General features: G+C 38.0%; 1 protein-coding gene across 3 annotated transcripts in view; it reads right to left on the reverse strand.

Annotated features, from left to right (window-relative positions):
- LOC128930103 (uncharacterized) overlaps nt 1-22,268 on the reverse strand; it is a 346,098-nt gene that overhangs the window by 247,866 nt on the left and 75,964 nt on the right. For all 3 annotated transcript variants that reach the window (XR_008477721.2, XR_013529530.1, XM_078356286.1), the window contains exon 2: nt 7,427-7,526. Coding sequence is in view for 1 of the 3 variants with exons in the window: in XM_078356286.1 (XP_078212412.1) it covers nt 7,427-7,526 (100 nt within the window). In the remaining 2 variants the exon portion in view is untranslated. The remainder of the gene's footprint in view (nt 1-7,426; nt 7,527-22,268) is intronic.

A 22,268-nucleotide genomic window follows, 5' to 3' on the forward strand; every position in this document is an offset into this window, starting at 1 on the left:
AATACATAAGTATTTGCTATCATTATTAGAAATTGTTAGCTCTCTTTCTTTCTAGTTTGAAATACTTTGAGAGTGCCGATTATCTCTCTTAGTATCTTATAAATTTTCTGAGCATAGGAACATGTCTCTTTTCTTTTGTATCTTTTCAGTATAGTTTCCCATGTGTAGCAAGGACCCAATACGTATTTGATGAATGTGTGTCTATGTGTGTGTGCTAATGTATCATTATTGTGTACCTGGCATTTTTCTTTCATTGTGTACCTTGTCTTTTTGTCATTTTGTTTTCCTTCTGCAGAAGTCCAAGAGCAGAAATTGTTTTATCATCTTCTTTCTTGTATTATAATAATATGTTGGTTTTAATGTTCTTGAAGAGCTTTTCCTTCGTGGGATTATAATTTTCTACCAAAATATACAGTATATGTTAGATTATTAGATGTATACTTGTTAAATAAATAAGCATAGGACATATGAACAAATAATATATACTTAATAGATATAGACTTTGGTATTTCTCCCTCTACCTTACTACCAAGGATGAAATTGAAGATTAAAACCACTTAAAATTGTATGTTTTACCCTCAACTCTAGTCAAGAAGAGTTTTTCTGAGGTGTTTCTTCAGAACAAAAACAAATCCACATTATTCTTTTCTGCAAAACTTTCAGATGCCCACATGACAGAGGGTGTCACAGAGTAGAGAGAAATTTGGAAGGTCTGAGTCACTAGATAGAACTTGAGTGCATCTTCAAAAAGTTGAGAAGATCAATAAACAATGCTTCAAATCAACATGAATTATATTCGTTAAAGATAAGATAAACATAACTTTTGTAGTTATTGGTAACAACTTCCCATCATTACGGGACAGCTTACAAATTTCTCTTTATTGTTTTTAGCTAGTTTGATTGGTTCTATCAGAAGTTCTGGCTAAACAGAATGTCTTGGTCAAATTAGGGAAACAAGATGAATTCGTATGATAGTCAACAAGCTTCACTAATGTCTCGTTTTCTTTTAAACCCATGGCTTTTAAGACATTGATGGGGCGATGCACTAGCTATCATGGAGAATATAGTTTGGATGTTTGTTATCTCTAAATCTCGTGTTCAAACGTAATTCTCAATCTTGGGATAGAGCCTGGTGGGAGGTATCTGGGTCATGGGGGGGGGGGGCTTTATCAATGGCTTGATGACCTTCCTGCAGTAATGAGTTTATATGAGAGCTGGTTGTTTGAGACTAGTCTCTCTCTCTCTCTCTCTCTCTCTCTCTCTCTCTCTCCCCCCCTCCCTCCCTGCCTCCCTCCCTTTCCATGTGACATACTGGCTCCTCTTGTGCCTTCCAATGACTCCAAGCTTCCTGAGGCCATCACGAGGAGCAGACACTGGTGCCATGCTTCCTGCACAGCCTTCAGAACCATCACCCCAAATCAAAATATATTATTTATAAATTACCCAGTCTCAGCTATTCCTTTATAGAAATACAAATGGACTAACACAAAACATTGGTACTTAAGAGTAGGGCATTGCTATGAAGATACTTGAAAATGTGAAAGCAGCTTTAGAACTGGGTAACAGGTGGAGATTGGAAGAGTTTGAAGAACTCAGAAGAAGAAAGGAAGATGAGGGAAAGTCTGAAACTTCTTAGAGACTTGTTAGGTGATTGTAACAAAATGCTGATAGAAATATGGACAATAAAAGCCAGACTGATGAGGTCTTCCATTGAAACAAGGAAGTTATCAGGGACTAGAGCAAAGGTCACCCATGTTACACCCCAGCAAAGACATTGACTGCATTTTATCCATGCCCTACAGTTTTGTGGAAGGTTGAACTTAAGAGTGATGAGCTAAAATATATGGTGGAAGAAATTTCTAAGCAGCAAAGTGTTCTAGAAGTGTTGTGGCTACTTCTAACAGCCTACAGTCCGATACAAGAGCAAATGAATGGTGTAAAGTTGGAACTTAGATTTCAAAGGGAAGCAGAGCATAACAATTTGGAAAATTTGTGGCCTGGTCATGTGGTAAAGAAGGAAATAGTGTTTTCAAGGAAAGAATTCAAGAGGCCTGCAAAGCAGCAACTTGCTCGAGAGATTTGCATGATTAAAAGGGAGTCAAGTGCTAGTAGCCAAGACAATGGGAAAAGATCTTCATTGTAGCCCCTCATGACAAGCCCCAAAGACAGAATGGTTTCAGTGGCCAGGCCTAGGGCACCACTGTCTTGTGCCACCTCAGAAGGCAAATCCCCACCTCCTGGATGCTTGTGCTACAGCCAAGGCTCAAATGGTCTCAGCTAGAGCTCGGGCTACCTCTCCAGAAGGCTCAAGCCATAAACCTTGGTGGTTTCCAGGAAATGTTAAGCCTGCAAGTGCCAGAATGCAAGAGTGAAGAAGGCTTGCCAGCTTCTACCCAGATTTCAGAGGATATACTGAAAAGCCTAGTGTCCAGGCAGAAGCCTACCTCAGGGGCCAGATTCCCAGCCCCCTCCCCCAGAAAGCCTCTACTAGGGAAGTGCTTCAGGGAAATGTGGGGTTACAGCCCCACACAGAGTGCCAGTTGGGGCACTGTCTAGTGGAGCTGTGGGAAGGCAGCCACTGCCCTCTAGACTCCAGAATGGCACAGCCACTGGGAACTTGCATCCTAAGTGTGGAAAAGTCGCAGGCATTGGACTCCAACCCATGAAAGCAGCCATAGAAGCTGCACCTTGCAAAGTCACAGGGCTGAGCTGTCCAGGACCATGTCCCTCTCCTTGCACCAGTGTGCCCAGGACGTGGGACACGGAGGGAAAGATTATGTTAGAGCTTTAAGATTTAATATCTGCCCTTCAGTGTTTTGGATTTGTGTGGGACCTGTTGCCCCTCTCTTTGGCCAATTTCTCCCTTTTGAAATGGGAATATTTTACCCAATGCACATACAACCATTGTATCTTAGAAGTAGATCACTTGTTTTTTTTTTTTAATTTTTATTTATTTATTTTAGAGGCTCATAGCTGGAGAAACATACTTTGGGTCTCAAATGAGACTTTGGACTTCTGAGTTAATGATGGAATGAGTTAAGACTTTGGGGGAACTTTTGGGAAGGTAAGACTTTGGCACTTCTGTCTCTCTCTTGCTCACTCTTGCCATATGATACCCTGGCTCCCCCTTCATCTTCTCCCATGACTGTAACTTTCCTGAGGCCTCACCAGGAGCAGATGCTGATGCCATGCTGCTTGTACAGCCTGCAGAACTGTGAGCCATATAAACCTCTTTTCCTTATAAATTAATAAGCCTCAGGCATTCCTATATGGCAACACAAATGGACTAACAGAATGCATAGTTATTGTAATAATATTATTAATAAGCCATAATTTCCTTGAAGATAAAGCATTTTACTCATCTCTGAGTCCTCTGACCTCTAGCCCAGATGTAGTAAATTCTATTCCTTGTCTACCCAAATCTCTTCTTCCCTATTTTGCTCTTAGAAACCCAATTGTGTTCAGGTATTAGAACACTAGCTGCTCTAGGGAGGCTGAGCATCTACCCATCTCTGAGGGAGAAGGATGAATCTATATTAATCTCATTAAGCCAACAGGGTTCATCCACATTCCTTTGTCAATGGATTAAGATTGGGCATATGACACAATTTTGCCTTATGAGAATTGACAAAAAGACTCCTGGGAACTTTTTGGAAGAGTTATCTTTGTTCTAAAGGAAGAACCAAAGACAAAGACATTTCCTTCTCAGCCCATGGACATTGCAACCTATTGTGATGCCTGGAACTATAGCTGCCATCTTGGTCTTGAAAAGCATTTATCCTTTACAACAAGAAAAACTCTGAGGATAACATCACTGAAAGACTGAGTAAACATGGGTGCTTGATAATAATTTTGAGTCAGTAACATAACCCTGAAACTCCTTCACCTTTGGGCTTTTTGTAAGAAAGAAACTTTGAGTTGATTTTTCTGCTACTTGCATCGAAAGCATCCTAACTGAGAATTGGGGTACTTGTAGAATTCACTGCCTAAATTATTTATTAGTCTTACTAACATATTATAATAATAAACATAGTAATGCTTGACAACCTTTACCCTACTCTGTGGAAGACAATATACTAGGCATTTGGATAAAGTATTTCATGTGATACCAACATTTGATTGAGACAGCTGTCATTACTCTCATATATGGGGAAACTGAGGCCTGAAAAAGTAAAGTAACTTGACAAAATGCTCACAGTCAGTGACAAAGTCAAGGTTTCGAAACTAAGTCACTCTAATTGAACTCTATCATCTTTCAATGACCCTATATTAATTACTTCACAATTAGTTTGTCTTACTAACATTCTGAGAAGCTCAAGATTATCATCTTCATCTAAAAGAATGAAGTACAATACAGTCCAAGAGGCTGGGCTATTTGACAAAATTCAGAGTACTAAAAAATTTCACATTTCTTTGTTGTTACTCCCACACTGTTAAATTCGTACACATTTGATCAGTTTGTACTTTTTCCTAAGTAATACAGACAGCTTTACAAGGCAAACAAAATTGCTGTTCAAAGAGGCATAGAGAAGTCACTTACTCATTATTATTAATAAGAGTATTAATAACACATTTATTTAATTCAAAAATATGACAAGGATCAAGTACAAAATGATAGGGAAGATCTGTTCCCAACAGAAAAGCATCTACCTAGTGAAGAAGTATTTTTAAAAACCCACAATCACTTAAAATCTCTGGAAATTGTCCTAAGGCTATTCTGCAAATGGAAAAATATTCATTCAAGAAAAAAAAAAAAAAAAAACCTCTACTAAATCTTGTTAAGTACTGTGAGAGTCTGAAGCATTTGAGCCAATCTCCACTCTATTACTGCCCCCTATCCTCACCCCAGCTCTGTGCTACAGAATCTCTATCCCGGGCAATGTGCAAACAAGAACGCATAAGCTCCTTCCCACAGCTCCCAATCTGGAGAGGTTACTTTGAAACCTGAAACCTGCAAGCGTGAGGCAAGTACTATCTGAAGCCATAGTGATATGTGTTTGTTCACCAGAGAAAGTTGAAATCTTGGCTTCTCCTAATGGGTCTGTCCTTGGAGACAGAATTGCTTTTGATGCTATCCCTGGAGAGCCCAACAAGGAGCTGAATCATAAGGAGAAGATCTGGGAGCCGATCCAATCTGATCTTTATACTATTAATGAGTGTTTGGCTTCATACCAAGAAGCTCCCTTTGAGGTGAAAGGGAAAGGTGTGCAGGACTCAAACCACAACCAACAGTGGAATCAAATAAAATAACAGCCTCTGTTACTGAAATACATCAGAAAACTTTAATAGTAATAATAAAGGAATATATTTGTGACTTGTACCTTAAAATATAAAAAAAAAACAACAGAATAGTATTTTCTTACACGTTGAACATTCTTTTTCCTGCCTGTAGGAAGTACTGGTGAATTCTAAAGACTTTTCATGTTGGCTTTATTTGGAGTTTCATCAGTGACCACTTGAACTTTGATACTTTTCATAGACTCCATCAAAAAGTATTGGCACTTGGGTCAGTTGGCACTTGTCCTGGCTGAAAGATCTGCTTACACTTTCAGCCATGATTAGTGCCACAGAACAGTTCTTGTAGGCACAGGATCTTGGCTTAGCCTGGCACATTCATATTTGATTACACCCTTGGGAAAGTCATTATTCTCTAGGTCATTAGGAAGGTAGCCAATGCCACTGACTATGCTACGTTTCTACTTCCTGAAATACAGTAAAAATAATGGGAAAGACTTCAGCAGGGGGAATATTTTTGTCAATATAAATTTAAGACAAAGAAGACTGAGGGGCTCCCCTGTTAACTTATGAGGCCTGAGAACACAGGACCTAAAAGGTTGGGCTAGGACAGCCAGCTAGGGAGAAGATCAGATACTGGGGGAATCGAATCAGGCCACTAAATCAAGGCACCACGCTAAGAACATATATTTTGAAAAAAATGCACCTGACCTGTTATCTAAAGAAATTTTAACATTTCAACTTTACTTTATTCTCATTAATTGATTTATAATTCAGAAAGGTTGAGCATCTTTTATTCTTCTCACCAATGACACAATAGGTGTAAGTATTGCCCAAAGAAATTAATGTGGCGCAAAATAAAAACAATCAAAATATCACTCAGGAAAGGCACAATTCTATGGGTAAGACAGGCATAGTGTTGCTTCTAAAATGTACTTAGCTCAAAACTCTGAATCCGTTTTTGATAGTCTCAACACCTATAGTCAAACCTTCTCCTTGGTATTCATTAGCAAACAAGCGTTTATTAGGTATCTTGAAGTGTGAGCAGGAAGCTCAGTATTACTGACCCAATGATCTAGGGCTGAATTATATAGATAAAACTGTTTCTAAGGAATTTAGAATGAAATACTGGTTTTCAGTCTCGAGGCAGGGGTTTGACCACACAAAAACATGGGAGTGAAACTAAGTAGGATCTCTCTGACTAGCAAGAAAGGGTAGAATAGAGTTCTACCGGTTTGCAAAGTGGAAAGTTTGTGTATTCTGGATCTTCAGCTTCTCATCTCCTCCTGCTTATTAGGGCTTATTTAACCAATTGAGTTCTTCTGCCCTCTCTTCCTTCTCCTCTCTCAAAGCCTATTCCTCGTCAAAACCCGACATATTTGAAGTTAGAGTTCATCCTCCATATTAAACCTTATATCCCATTATAAATAAAAGTCTCTCTACACCACCCCACCATTAATCTCCAAAAAAATTCCAAGCTGCAACCAAGAGGTGATCTAAGTTGGCTGGAATGGAGACAGGGAATAGAGGGTTACAATCCAGTATTTTCCACACTGTAAGTGTCCTGTGTGTAATTCTGCAGGCAGACAGTCAGGGATGTTATGCTCCAACAGAGCCATGCTGCTGCTACTTATAAAATTGGCTTGGGCTATGCACAACTGTTTCATTGAGACACTAAAGACGACCATTAGAAAATCTTTGTGGGAGGGAATTTGACCCTGTATTAGAAAGGCATAAAATGTTTGGATGTCAGTCAAAATTAATTTAAGATTCTGGGTGGGACTCCCTTCCCTTTTGAAAATTGCACTGAGGTTTTTAAGAACCACAGACAGTCTGTGTCTCCACCACCAGCTCATTCGGGGCCCACCCAGGAATGGCAGGAAACCATTCAGGAAGATGTGTTCCCCTGAGAAGCTGCTCAGCAGCTCTTCCCTCAGCACCTGCAGACTTGCTGCAAAACTGAAAGTAAACCAACGGCTTGGTGTGTTCAAGCCCACACTCCTGCCACCCTGGATTTATTTATCTCCCCTATGCTACATCAGAGTCTCCTTTTTCTATATTTTAAGTTCTGATCTTCTTAGATTTACAGTAGAAGTACTCACTAAAGTCAATCCACTCGTTATTGGCATAAAATTGGCCAGTGGTAGGATGACATAACAGAACTGAAACTTGAAACTGTGGACAGACTCACTTTTCTGGAGTTGAGTGTGCCTTTTCGGAGTGACAGTGTGTTGTCAATACTCTGTAACTGGCAGAATCTGGTTCCTTCTTGGTATTTTGTTCCTCCGTCCCTGGGGGAGAAAAGAGCAATTTGAAAATGTATTGTCAGGCATTCTGGTGAAAAAGGGTCAGGTGACTAAAGCAGAAAGCTGAGAATCAGAGATGACTTGATGCTCATTAAGGCATAGCAATTCATAGACACTGGCTCTGGTGGTGAGAAATTCCTGCTGGGAGGGTGAGAGAGGAAGGTCAAAGCACAGTTTTTGGCTAGTAGGACAGTGAAGACATCTTCCCCAGAAGGTGACCTATTCTTGCCACCCATTCCTTTTCTCTCATGACCCTATCCTGCCTTAGCAATTTAATCACATATCCAGATGCTTGGCCATGGTGTGCTCATTGTCGCTTAAAGCTTCGTGTAGCTTGGCTACTCCATGACCGGTGGCCTCAGCACCAATGACACACTGCAGAAAAGCTTTCCTCAAATGCCCAGCTGCAGTTGCGTCTCCCACCACCGCAGTTTTCACTCTCCCGCCCCTTACCCTGCTTCATCACCTTCATAGCACTTATCTCTGTATGAAATGATCTTGCTTCTTTGTTTCTGTGGGGATGTGTCATGTCTCACTTTCCTCACTGAAGTGTAAGGTCCAGAAGAGGCAGGGGCTGCATCTTTCTGATTCACCGCTACATTCCCAGTACCTGGGAAAGTGCCTGAAACACTAGGGGCTCAAGATATTTGTGGAATGAATGAATTAATGAGTGAGAGTAGTTGTAGGTAGAAAGATGTAAACTAGGCTCAGAACCAGGGATTCTGATCTCTGGGTTAGCTCTTATGTATCCTGCTCCCTCAAGTTTGCATAAAGAGGGTAGATGAAATCACATGTGTAAAATTATACTTCTCAGGCCAGGGTATGAGGTCAGACTGACTAGGTAAAGTCATTGACTTCACCATATCTCATATCCAAATGTATGTCTCTGAATCTAGCTTACCTGAATAGGTAAGCTCACAGACCCTGAAGTGCACTGGTGAGTCCATGGCTTATCTATGCAACTGATTAAGAGGTGTGACCTTGGGAAAATTAGCTTTTCTGTGCTTCAGTTTAAATGTACCCTGTGCTACCACTATCATGGCAGTGACTACATGACACTATCTCCCTCACTAGGTCAAAATCTTCTCAATCGTGGAAGCTACATCTTATTAGATTGAGTATCACCAGCGATTATTGGGTGCTCAATAAATGTCTGTGGAATAAATAAATGGATAAGCTCTAATTAAATTTACTTTATAACACAAACTCCCATCCCTTACATCACTCAGTCCCCAAACTGGTAATCAGTGCATGCCACTCACTTCCTCACAAGTCTCTGTGCTGTGATTAGAATAAAGTATAAACTCCTATTCAAGAGCCCAAGAAATCATGATCTAATCCCAAACTGCCTCTCCAGAATTATTTATTACCATATACCTCATGGGTCTTGCGCTCTCAGTCTGTCTTTCTCTGAATTCTTACACTTCGATACTTTTAGACCTTGGCAAAGGGTTGATAAAAACCCTCAACAGACTAGGCATAGAAGGAGCATACCTCAACTGATAACTTGTACCTTATTTCATATATAAGGAGAACTCATGAATCAATCTTATTTGGAGAACTTTATTCTCTCTGAAAGAATTAATTTCTCCTTCTGATTTATTCCTAATACAACATGCCTCTATTTTATATAAATTATATTTTGCTGGTTTCTTCTTTAATTTCTCCCTCTTCCATTGAATTGTAAGGTCCTGAAGGACAGAGAGTTTGTCTCTTTACTCTCTGCTCACTCTTTTCTATTCCCAATCACAAGGTAGTGACAGTAGATAATTAATAATTATTTAATTAAATATATTCAACTGTTAACTTTTACCTTATTTCATACATAAGTTCAAAATCTGAAGCCCCTAAAGCAAAAATGTGCCCAAATTCCATGTTATATTCTACTCAAGATTTGTTCTAAGCACTGCAATTTAAAAAATAGAAAAATATTTAGAAACTATATATCTGATCAAGAGTTAAGACCCAAAATATTTAAGATACTTCTATAACTCAGTAGCAACAAACAAAACAAAAACACACTGCCGCTTAAAAAGCAGGAAAATGATACAAAGAAAAAAAATCAATGGAACCAAGATTTTATTTTTTAAAAGAATAAACAAGATAGATTGCTGGCTGGTTTAAAAAAACAAGAGAATATTCAAGTAAGTACAATCAGAAATGACAAAGATGACATTACAATGAATCCCACAGAATACAAAAGATCCTCAGAGACTTCTGTGAGCAACTCTATGCACACAAGTTAGAAAATCTTGAGGAAATGAATAAATTCCTGGAAACATACAATCTCCCAGAATTGAATCAGAAAGAGACTGAAATCCTGAATAGACTAAACTTGAATCAGTAATACAATCCATACCAACCCCCCCACCCAAAAAGCCCTGGATCAGATGGATTTCCAGCCAAATTCTACCATATGTACAAAGAACAAGTACTAATCTTACTGAAACTAGTCCAAAAAATTCAAATGAAGAGGCTCCTCTCCAACTCATTCTATGAAACTGGTATCAGCCCAATACAAAAATCTTGCAGAAACACAATGAGAAAGAAAAAGTTCAAGTCAATATTCCTGATAATTGTAGACACAAAAGTTTTCAACAAAATACTAGCGGACTATATCCAGCAGCACATCAAAAAGTTAATTCATCACAATCAAGTAGGCTTTATTCCTGGGAAGCAAGGTTGTTTCAACATATGCAAATCAATAAATGTGATTCACCACATAAACAAAATTAAAAACAAAAATTATACAATCATCTCAATAGATACAGGAAAATCTTTTAACAAAATTCAACATCCCTTCATGATAAAAACCCTTAACTAGGCATAGAATAAACATACCTCAAAATAAAAGCCATCTATGACAAACCCACAGCCAACATCATACTAAAGGGGCAAAACTGGAACTATTCTCTTTGAGAACTGGAACAAGCCAAGGATGACCACTCTTACCACCCTTACTCAACATAGTACTGGAAGTCCAGAATAATCAGGCAAGAAAAAGAAAAGCCATCCAAACAGAAAAAGAAGACATGAAACTTTCTCTCTTCACTGAAAATATTCTACTATTCCTAGAAAACCCTTAATAACTCTGCCACAAGAGCCCTAGAACTGATAAGCGACTTTAGTAAAGTTTCAAGACACAAATTCAACATACAAACATTAGTAGGTTTTCTACACACCAATAACTCTGGGCTGAAAGTCAAATCAAGGACACAATCCCACTCACAATAGCCACAAAGAAAATGAAGTATGTAGGAATACAGCTAACCAAGGAGGTGAAATATTTCTACAAGGGGAACTACAAAACTCTGAGGAAAGAAAACAGAGATGAAACAAATAAATGAAAAAAAAAAAACACTTCATGCTTATGGATCAGAAGAATCAATATAGTTCAAATGGTCATACTACCCAAAGCAATTTACAAATTCAGTGCTATTTCTAGAAAACTACCAATGTCATTTTTCACAGAAATAGACAAAAACTCTCCTAATATTCAATAAAACAAAAAAAACCCTAATAGTCAAAGCAGTATTACACAAAAAGAATAAAGCCAAAAGCATCACACTACCTGACTTTAAATTATGCTATAAGGCTACAGTAACCAAAACAGCATGGTATTGGTATAAAAACAGACACATAAACCAATGGAATATCAAAGAAACTCAGAAATAAAGCTGCACACCTATAACCCTCTGATGTTTAACAAGGCTAACAAAAACAAGCAATGGGAAAAGAAGGCCTTATTCATTAAGTGGTACTGGAATAACTGGCTAGCCATATGCAGAAGAATAAAACTGGACCCTTCTCTTTCACCATATACAAAAATTAACTTAAGATGGATTAAAGATTTAAATGTAAGACATCAAACTATAAAAATCCTAAAAGAAAACTTAGGAAATACCCCTTCTCAACATTGGCCTTGACAAAAAATTTTTGGCTAAGCCCCCAAAAGCAATTGCAATAAAAACAAAAATTGACAAGTGAGAACAAATGAAAGAGCTTGTGCTATCGACCGAGTAAACAGACAACTTATAGAGTGGGAGAAAATATTTGCAAACTATGCATCTAACAAATTTCTAACATTTAGAATCTACAAGAAACATAAATCAACAACTGAAAAACAACCCCACTAATAAATGGGCAAAGGACATGAACAGATACTTCTCAAAAAAAAAAAATGCAAGCAGCCAAAAGGACATATGACAAAAATGTTTATCATCACTAATCATCAGAGAAATGCAAATCAAAACCACAGTGAGCTGCCATCTCACACCAGTCAGAATGGCTATCAAAAAGTCAAAAAATAACAGATGCTGGTAAGGCTGCGGAGAAAATGGAACATGTATGCACTGTTGGTGGGAATGTAAATTAGTTTAGCCATTAAGGAACACTGTTTGGAGATTTCTCAAGTAACTCAAAACGAAACTACCATTAAACCCAGCAATCCCATTACTGGGTGTATAACCAAAAGAAAATAAATTATTCTAAGAAAAAGATCCATGCATTTGCACGTTCATTGCCATGCTATTCACAATATCAAAGACATGGAACCAACCTAGGTGCCCATCAATGGTAGGTTGGATAAAGAAAATGAGGTACATACAAACCATGAAATAGTATGCAGCCATAAAAAAGAATGAAATAATGTCCTTTGGAGCAACATGGATGCAACTAGAGACCATAATCCTAAGCAAATTAATGCAGAAACAAAATCAAATACTGCATGTCTTCACTTATACGTGAGAGACAAACAGTGAGCATACATGGACACTGTGGATGAGGGAGGAAAAGGGAGGTGGGTATGGGTTGAAAGACTATCTATTGGATACTATGCTGTGTGATGAAATCAAAACCCCAAACCTCAGCATAACACAATATACCCATGTAACAAACTTCTTGTATCTCAAATGAAAGTTGATTTCTTTTTAAGTGGAAAAAAGGAATTGAATAGAATTTTTTTCCAAAGGAAACTAGTGGCCAAAAGATATATGAAAATGTGTTCAATAGCACAAATTATCAAGAAAATGAAAATCAAAACCACAATGAGATATCACCTCACAACTGTTAGAATGGATTTTTTAAAAAGAAAGATAAATGTTAGTGAAGATGTGGAGAAAGGCAACCTTTATATATTGCTCATGAAAATATGAATTGGTATAGCCACTATAGAAGACAGTATGGAGGTGCCTCAAAAAATGAATAATAGAACTATCATATTATCCAGCAATCCCCCTTCTGGATATATGTTCAAAAGAATTGAAATCAGGACCTTAAAGAGGTAGGTAGCTGCACTCCCACATTGATTGCAGACTTAATCACAATAGCCGAAACATGAAGGCAACCTAATTGTTCACTGAGGAGTGAATGGATTAAGAAAATATGATGAGGCCGAGAGCGGTGGCTCAAGCCTGTAATCCCAGCACTTTGGGAGGCCAAGGCGGGTGGATCACGAGGTCAAGAGATCGAGACTATCCTGGTCAACATGGTGAAACCCCGTCTCTACTAAAAATACAAAAAATTAGCTGGGCATAGTGGCACATGCCTGTAATCCCAGCTACTCAGGAGGCTGAGGCAGGAGAATTGCCTGAACCCAGGAGGTGGAGGTTGCGGTGAGCCGAGATCGCGCCACTGCAGTCCAGCCTGGGTAACAAGAGTGAAACTCCATCTCAAAAAAGAAAATATGATGTATGCATGCAATAAAATATTATTTAGCTTTAAAGAAGAGGAAATTCTTTTATTTGCAACTACATGGATGAACTTGGAGAACTTTCTACTAAATGAAATAAGCAAGATACAGAAGGAAAAATACTATACAATCCTACTTATATGAGAAATTGAAAATAGTTAAACTCATAGAAGCAGAGAGTAGAAGTGTAGTTGCCAGGAGCTGGGAGGAGGGAGACACAAGGATATGTTTGTCAAAGGGTACAAAGTTTCAGTTTGCAAGATGAGTAAGTCAGAGAAATCTACTGACCTGCCTGTAGTTAACAAGGGTGTATCACATGTTTTAAAATTTGCTAAGAGGGCAGACCTTATGTTAAATGTTTTTAATCACAAAATAATAAATAAGCAGAGCAGAAGGAAACTTTTGGGGACGATGATATGTTTATGGCATGAATTGAGGTGATGGTTTAATCACGTATATGTATCTCTAACTCACCAAATTCTATACAAAAAATATGTACCACTTTTCATATATCAATCATACTTCGATAATGCGTTTTTTAAAAAAAGATCATAGAAAATGCAAATATTATTTAATCACAAAATTCTTTAAATATCTTAATAACATTATTGCCAACCCAAAACAAGTGTAATTTAATATGTGAGAATAATATTATTACTATTATTATTCTATTAAGAAAACCATGATTTCTTTGAAGGCAGATTTCTTCCAGCAGAATAAATGTGCATTTCCTTTACTGATTTTAGATGATATGAGATATAAGTCATACCACAAGATCTACTATAAGGTATGTCTATTGAAGCTTCAAGACATTGTCAATGAAGCCAAGGTAAACAGTGATACAGGAAAAGCCAAATCTCCATTCATTGCATTCACAGCCAAAGAAATAATATAGTATTTAAAAGGAAAAATGCAACTGACGTCTCTGGCCCTCTTAAAACAGTCTTAAGTTTGCACTGCTGAAAATTCATTTCTCTCCTCTCATCCTGTCTTCAGCTTCCACCATTCCTCTCAGATGCCCAGGGAAATTCCAATGCTCTCCTGTCATTGGCCAAAGATAAGCACATCAATTGTGGTACAATTTGCTGGTTCCCTAGTGACTGTGACAGTAACTCATGTGTCTCTTCAAGTATTGCCCAGCATGTAATATTAATAGATGGACTTTCACCTCATTTATGCCTCAGATAATAACAATACGAATGACTGTAGATGAACACGGAGGCTGGTGATAGGGATGAAGTCAGAGTGGTGAAGGGGTTGGAGAGAAAGGGTGATATGAAGGGAAGTTCCCTTCCTGACTCTTGGCTCAGCAACTTGTTTTCCTCTTTTTGAAGTATCAGTTTGCATCAAACCCAGCTTAATGAGCACTGTTTGTGAACTTAACCTTCTGTAGACCCTGCAGGGGGCTATGCATAAAATTTTACAAATTTGTGGAGCAGTCTATTATTATACATGGAAAACAATTAGAAAATAACATATGGCATTTCATTATCAAAGATCATTTATAATCAAATGATTCAGAATTTTTGCTTTGGAGAGTCATGGTGAAGAGATACAAAAGCCAGAATTTATAAAGATGGTTTTTCTGAAGACCCCAGAGTCTAAACTTACTTTGGAAAGGTAAACAATTTTGACAGAGCACAGGCATCAACATATTAGGAGCTTGGAGAAATAAATCTGAACTTTTCCTTTTTACAAAAGGAAACTTAAAGTCTCTTAAGAATTTTTCAAAGGCCATTTTATGTTAGGCTTCCTTAATTCTACTTTTCTTCCCAATTATTTTAAAACCTTAATGATAAATTTACTTTAACTTTATGCTCAGTTGCCTCTCTATGTGGAGTCCAGGTTACTTCTCTTGCAATGGAATCTTGAAATAAGAAAGAGTAAAAATAAAATCTCAAAAATAGTATGATCCTCTTCCCCTTTTCCTTCCCAAGAAATGTAGTCCAAAAGCCAGTAAGTAGGCTCAGTAAGATAGGCATTTAAATGTGGTAGTGAAAGAAGAATATCTTGATGCAAGAAGTTGGAGTTAATGAGTGATGAGTCTGGCATCCACACAGGAGCCGTGGCCAAAGAAAGGTGAGAAGGGTATCCCTGAAGAAGGCCAGGCTAGTGTGCGCACTTGGGCATGAGTAGTGTTAGTAAGGCCTCTACCACAATGGTGGCCCAGCAGAGAAGGGTACCACCAAGAATGTGTGAACTGGACATCCTTAGAGAGAGCTGGAAGGAAGGTCATGATGTATGAGAGCCCAAGAAAGATGCAGAGCACATCAACACCAAGGGTAGTGTAGGATGGGATGTGGGAGCCCAGGTGATGGATAAAGAAGGGGTCTGCATGGGAGGGCAGCCTGGTGTGGATGTCAGAGTCTAAGCAGGTTGATGAGGGTATTCATAGGTGCATGTGGTGTCTGCTCCCAAGTGTGTTGAGTGTTGTAATCTGAACAAGGAAGTATTGGAGTCTATGAGGCCACAGAGGGTTCCAGCTTGAGGATGCGATCAAGCACAGAATATCTGAGCTCAGACGGTGGTAGTCAGGGATCTGTTTAGGGATTGAGGTGGTGGAAACAGGAGATTGGTTATAAACAGAGGAGTTGATAAATAAGAAAAAATACTCAGGATAATAGGAGCCGGAACCATATAATGTTGAACTGCAATTGGAGGTATTGGCATGAAATACAGATTTTAATATATATATATAAAATGTATATGTTTAATATATATGTATATATTGGCATGAAAATATAGATTTTAATATATATGTAGATAAATATATATGTAGTTAATATATATGTAGATTATGTAAAGAAGTAAATATGATGAAAGTGTGTATGTATAAACACAGAGATAGATGGATGGACGGATGGATGGATAGATAGATCTGTATCTATATCTATATTGCTAACTAGTTGTGTCTCATCTAGGAGCTGGGATACCTCAAGGACAGTGAACACATCTAGCTTTCAGATTATGATTTCTAAATATCATTTCAGCCCAGGCTTGGTGGCTCACTCCTATAATCCCAGCACTCTGGGAGGCTGAGGCAGGTGAATTGCTTGATCCCAGGTGTTCCAGACCAGCCTGGGCAACATAGCAAAACCGTGTCTCTACATATATATAAATTAGCCAGACATGGTGGTGCACATTTGTAGTCCCAGCTATTTAGGAGGCTGAGGTGGGAGGATGGCTTGAGCCCAGGAGGCAGAGGTTGCAGTCAGCAAAGATTGTTTTACTATTCTCCAACCTGGACAACAGGGGGAGACCTGCCTCAGAAGGGAGGAAGGGAGGGAGGGAGGGAGGGAGGGATACATTAAATGTAATGCATTTAATCTATGGAATAAAATAGAAATCTATGAACTTATGTTGATATAAAGAAATAAAGTTTTATGATGAATAGAATATTTACATAATCTGAAAGCATTGTTCCACAAAATACATATGAATTACAAAGAAAAAAAGAGTAACTTTACCCTGGCAAGCCTGAAAAATATCACGTTAATCAAAGAACCAAATTAACATAATCAGTAATGTGACAAATCAAAATTGTATGTCATCTGATAGGAAGAAATAAGAACACAGCATCACTTCAGTGCTATATTTGCTGAAGAATAACCTGAATCTCAAAATGATTCAATGATAAGATTCGTGAATCTAATATAATCTAATCAAATATTATATAAAATCAAATTGAAAAAAACACTCTACGAAATAACAAACTTGCAATCTTCAGAAGTGTCAAGGTCATGAAAGTTAAGAAGACTAAAAATGAAGGTAATCTAAAGAGACACAACTAAATGCAACACGTAATCCTGAACTGGATCCTTCTCCTCTAACAGATACCATTGGAACAATTGCTGAAACTTTAGCGAGGGTTAGAATAGAATACAGAACTATCCCAGTGTTATAATTCCTATAATTCTATACCTATAATTCCTGTGTTATAATTCCTATAATTCTAGACCTATAATTCTATAGTGCTATAATTCTATAATTATAATTCTATAATTCTATAGAATTCTAGGACTATAATTCTAGCACTTTGGGAGGCCAAGGCAGGTGGATCACCTGAAGTCAGGAGTTCAAGACCAGCTTAGCCAACATGGTGAAACCCTGTCTCTACCAAAAACACAAAAATTAGCCAGGCCTGATGGTGGCAGGTGCCTATAATCCCAGCTACTCAGGAGGCTGAAGCAGGAGAATCACTTGAGCCTGAGGGGTAGGGGAGAGGTTGCAGTGAGCTGAGATCGCACCACTTCACTCCAGCCTGGGTGACAGCGCAAAACTCCATCTCAAAAAAAAAAAAAAAAGAAAAAGAAAAAGAAAAAGAAAAAAGAAAGAAAGAAAAGAAATATCCCAGTGTTAATTTCTTGATTTTGATGGTCATTTTGTGGCTATATAGGAGAATTTCCTTATTCGTTATGAATACATACTAAAGCTTTCAGATGTAATGGGGCATTCTGTCAACAACTTTCTGGTAAGTTTGAGATAGTGTGACAAAGGTCTTAGGTGCAGTTGACAAAGGTCTTAAGTCACTCCTGGGTGACTCAGTAGGGAAGGACATAGGGCTTTGGTGCAGAATGAGATGTAGACCTTTGTCCTCACCCTTTATTCTCCCAGCATATGCTACAACAGCCAGAGGCTGAGAGAATGATGTGTCTACGTGTCTTCATAGCAGAGACGTCCTAGTGTGTGTGAAGGGCAGCACTTTCTAGTTCTAAGTCATCAGGTAAAGTGAGCTTCCTCTCATCTTTTCAATATAAATGATTTTTTAAAAGCCCTTCCTTCTCAAACCCATTCCCATGCGGTTAGTCTCTGGTTGTAGGGTGGAGGTAGCAGTTGGGGAATAACCCCGGGTTTGGAAAGTTAAGATCTGGTTTGAGATCTTAACCTGGTTAACCTTGGTCTCTGAGAATCCTTACCTCTCTGGTCCCTATGAAACATCAGTGGGGATATCTGTGAAAATCCTTTGATGTGTGCTATGTAAATGCTACTATTATAATGGCTACTTCCCATCATAGGGCTCACAGGAGGCAAAATTAGGGAATAGGTGAAGTTGTTTTCAGTTTTCTTTCTCTGCTGTCCTTTTCACCACTTCTTGCAGCCTTCCGAACCTATCTCCAATCTAGCATTCTCACTAGTCCATTATTCTGCCCTGCCTTGACCCACTGGAAGTACCTTTTTCATCTCTCTTATGCAAATTCTAATTGCTCAGCCCACAGAAGAAAGTATGTGCTCAATTTGGCCCTAAATTTACCCCTATGTACCATGTACTGAGCTTGTAGAGCAATACAAAAGACATGAGACCAAGTTCCTGCCTTCAAGAACCTGTGCTCCAGTTGAATTACTAACACTCCTCGGCAGTATTTTCATTTTCCCTTAAAAAAGAGGCAACTTACAGGAATAAAATTTTGATGTCAAGGCACAAATGTCTGTATGAGTTATTAAGTCACACGACAGATAAATGGCATTTGGTGCAGCATGGTTTCAGGGTTAGGAGGGAAGAAGAGTGTCCGTGAGAAAGGTGGTCTTTTCCAAATCAAATCTCTCCAGCTCTGCCAGCCAGAGTGCTCACTGCAAGCGCAAATATTCACAATACTTACTCATGAGCTACAATAACCCACAAATATTCACAATACTTACTCATGAGCTAGAATAACCCACAAATATTCACAATACTTACTCATGAGCTAGAATAACCCACAAATATTCACAATACTTACTCATGAGCTAGAATAACCCACAAATATTCACAATACTTACTCATGAGCTAGAATAACCCACAAATATTCACAATACTTACTCATGAGCTAGAATAACCCACAAATATTCACAATACTTACTCATGAGTTAGAATAACCCACAAATATTCACAATACTTACTCATGAGCAAGAATAACCCACAGATGAAATGCCCTTTTCATCACATCAGTACCCGATAGCAACATGACTTGTTACTGGTGATGTTAATTTTGATCACTTGTCTAAGGTGATGTCTGCAAGGTTTCTCCATTGTAAAGTTACTATTTTCCCATGTCCATACTCTACTTATTAGAAGTACGAATTGAGGCCAATCTCCACAGAAGGGGTGAGAATTTACCTCCACCTGCTGGAGGAAGGAGTATCAAAGATTTGTGGAGATACCTTAAAACCATCATAACAACAAACATTTGGGGGAGTTCCTTTGAAGCTTTGTGAATATTATTCTTCCTTAAAGTTTCACTCACTAAATTTAGTGTTCATCATGGACCTTGCCTGCAGCAACTATTACTTTGCTGTTCTAATGGTGATTTGGTATTCCCCTCATTGCTTCTATGTTTATTATCTGAAAATAATTTGTAAGAAAGATTTGTTCATTTTCCCTCATTTAATTATTCGATCATTTATTTCAGGATCTAAAAGTTCAGAATATATAAAATCAGTATATAGTATATACTACTGATTCATAATATTTATTAAACTTTTTATCTAGGAATAATTTGAGTGCGGGAAAGTTGCAGAGCTCCCATATATCTCTCACCTAATTTCAGTTTCCTCCATTCTATAATTTTTTTTTTTTGAGATGGAGTTTTGCTCGTTACCCAGGCTGGAGTGCAATGGTGTGATCTCGGCTCACCGCAACCTCCGCCTCCTGGTTTCAAGTGATTCTCCTGCCTCAGCCTCCCAAGTAGCTGGGACTACAGGCGCGCACCACCATGCCCAGCTAATTTTTGTATTTTTAGTAGAGACGGGGTTTCACCTTGTTGACCAGGATGGTCTCGATCTCTTGACCTCGTGATCCACCCGCCTCAGCCTCCCAAAGTGCTGGGATTACAGGCGTGAGCCACCGCGCCTGGCCTAATTTTACACTGCAATAGTGCATTTACCAAAACTAAGGAACTGACATTGGTATATAACGATTCACTAAACTCCAGATTCTGTGTGGATTTCCTCAGTTTCTCTATCCATGCTTTTTGCTGTTCCAGGAGCCAACCCAGAATACTCTACTGCATTTTGTTTTTATATCTCCTCTGGTCTGAGATAGCATGATTTTCCTCTATCCCTTTGAGGAAAGAGATCTCATTCATAACACAATGAGATTCATTTGATACATTCTGCATTCCATCCTGGGATCCCCTCAATATCTTGGGTGATTTTTTAAATTTGCATACAGTGAAGTTCATTCTCTGTAATGTACACTTCTATAGGTTTTAGCTAGAGCGCAGTGATGATACTCATCACCATAGTACCACATACATCAGTTTTGTCACTCCAAAAATTCCCTTGTGCAGCCCATTTGTAGTCAACTCCTCCCACTTCCTCAAATCTCTGGTATCAAATGATCGTTTTTCTGTTCGTGTCTATAATTTTGTCTTTTCAAGAATGTCACACATAGAATCATACATATAACCTTTGGGATCTGGCTTCTTTTCACTCAGAAAAATGCTCTGAAGATTTGTTTGTGATATTTCATGAATCAATAGTTTATATTTCTTATTGAATAATTTTCCATTCTATGACTATACCAGTTTGTTTATGCATTCACCCGATGAAGGGCATCTTGGTTCTTTCCAGTTTGGGGTGATTATGAATAAAGCACAAAATATAAACATTTTATATGTAGGATTTTGTGAATGAATTTTTTCCATTTTCCTAAACAAATAATTAAGATTGGGATTACTAGATCAATGGCAAGTGTGTGTTTAACTTTTAAAGAAACTGTCACATTTTACCAAAGGACTATACCATTTTGCATTCCCGCCAGCAGTGAATGAAAGTTCCTGTTGTTCTATGTCTTTGTCAGCCTTTGGTGTTGTCAGGTTTTCCTCAAGACATTTTAACAGGCATTTGGTGGTATATCATCACGGTTTTAATTTGCAATTCTCTCATAACTAATGATATCATGCATTTCTATGTTTATTTGCCATCCACATATTTTATTTAGTGAAGTATATGTTCAGATCTTTTGACCATTTAAAAAATTGGGATATTTGTTCCCTTTTGTTGAATTTTAAAACTTGTTTTGTATATTCTAGAAATAAATTATTTATCAGATATTTAGTTGGAAAATATTTTCTCCAAGTCTATGGGTTGTCTTTTCATTTGTTCTTCAGTGTTACTCACAAAGCAAAATTTTTAACTTAAAGTTTAATTTACTTTTTCTTTTATTAAATATGCTTTTGGTTTCATATATAAAAGTTATTGCCAAATCCAAATCATGTAGATTTTGTCCTATATATTTTCTTTGAGAATAGTTTTAACTCCTCCATTTAGATCTATGATCTATTTAGAGTTAATTGTGTACATTGTGAGGTAAAAAGTCAAAGCTCACTTATTGCAAAAGGATAACCAACTGTTCTGGGACTATTTGTTTAAAAAGTTTATTGGCCAGTCGCGGTGGCTCAAGCCTGTAATCCCAGCACTTTGGGAAGCTGAGGCGGGTGGATCATGAGGTCAAGAGATTGAGACCATCCTGGCCAACATGGTGAAACCCCGTCTCTACTAAAAATACAAAAATTAGCTGGGCATGGTGGCGCACGCCTGTAGTCCCAGCTACTCGGGAGGCTGAGGCAGGAGAATTGCTTGAATGCAGGAGGCGGAGGTTGCAGTGGATTGTGCCATTGCACTCCAGCCTGGCACCTGGCAACAGAGTGAGACTCTGTCTCAAAAATAAAAAAAAAATATTTTCTTTTTAAATTGTCTTGGCATCTTTTGCTGAAAATCAATTGATTATATACAAAAGTGGGTATATTTCTGAATTATCTTGCCTATTCCACTACCTATAAGTCTCTCCCTAGATCAGTACTCTACTGTCTTCATTACTATAGCTTTATGGTGATAGCTTTACGGCTATACAATTTTTAAAATCAGGTAATATGAGTCTTCCAACTTTGTTCTTCTTTTTAAAACTTGTTGGCTATTCTCATCTTTTGCATTTACATGTAAATTTTAGAATCAGCTTGTCAATTTCCACAAAAAAGTCTGCTAAGATTTTAATTGAGATAACACTGAATCAATATATTAATTTTTGTATAATTGATATCTTTTAAATATTGAATCTTCTG

Source organism: Callithrix jacchus, chromosome 18 (assembly GCF_049354715.1).
Source record: "Callithrix jacchus isolate 240 chromosome 18, calJac240_pri, whole genome shotgun sequence".
NCBI classification, from domain to species: Eukaryota; Metazoa; Chordata; class Mammalia; order Primates; family Cebidae; genus Callithrix; species Callithrix jacchus.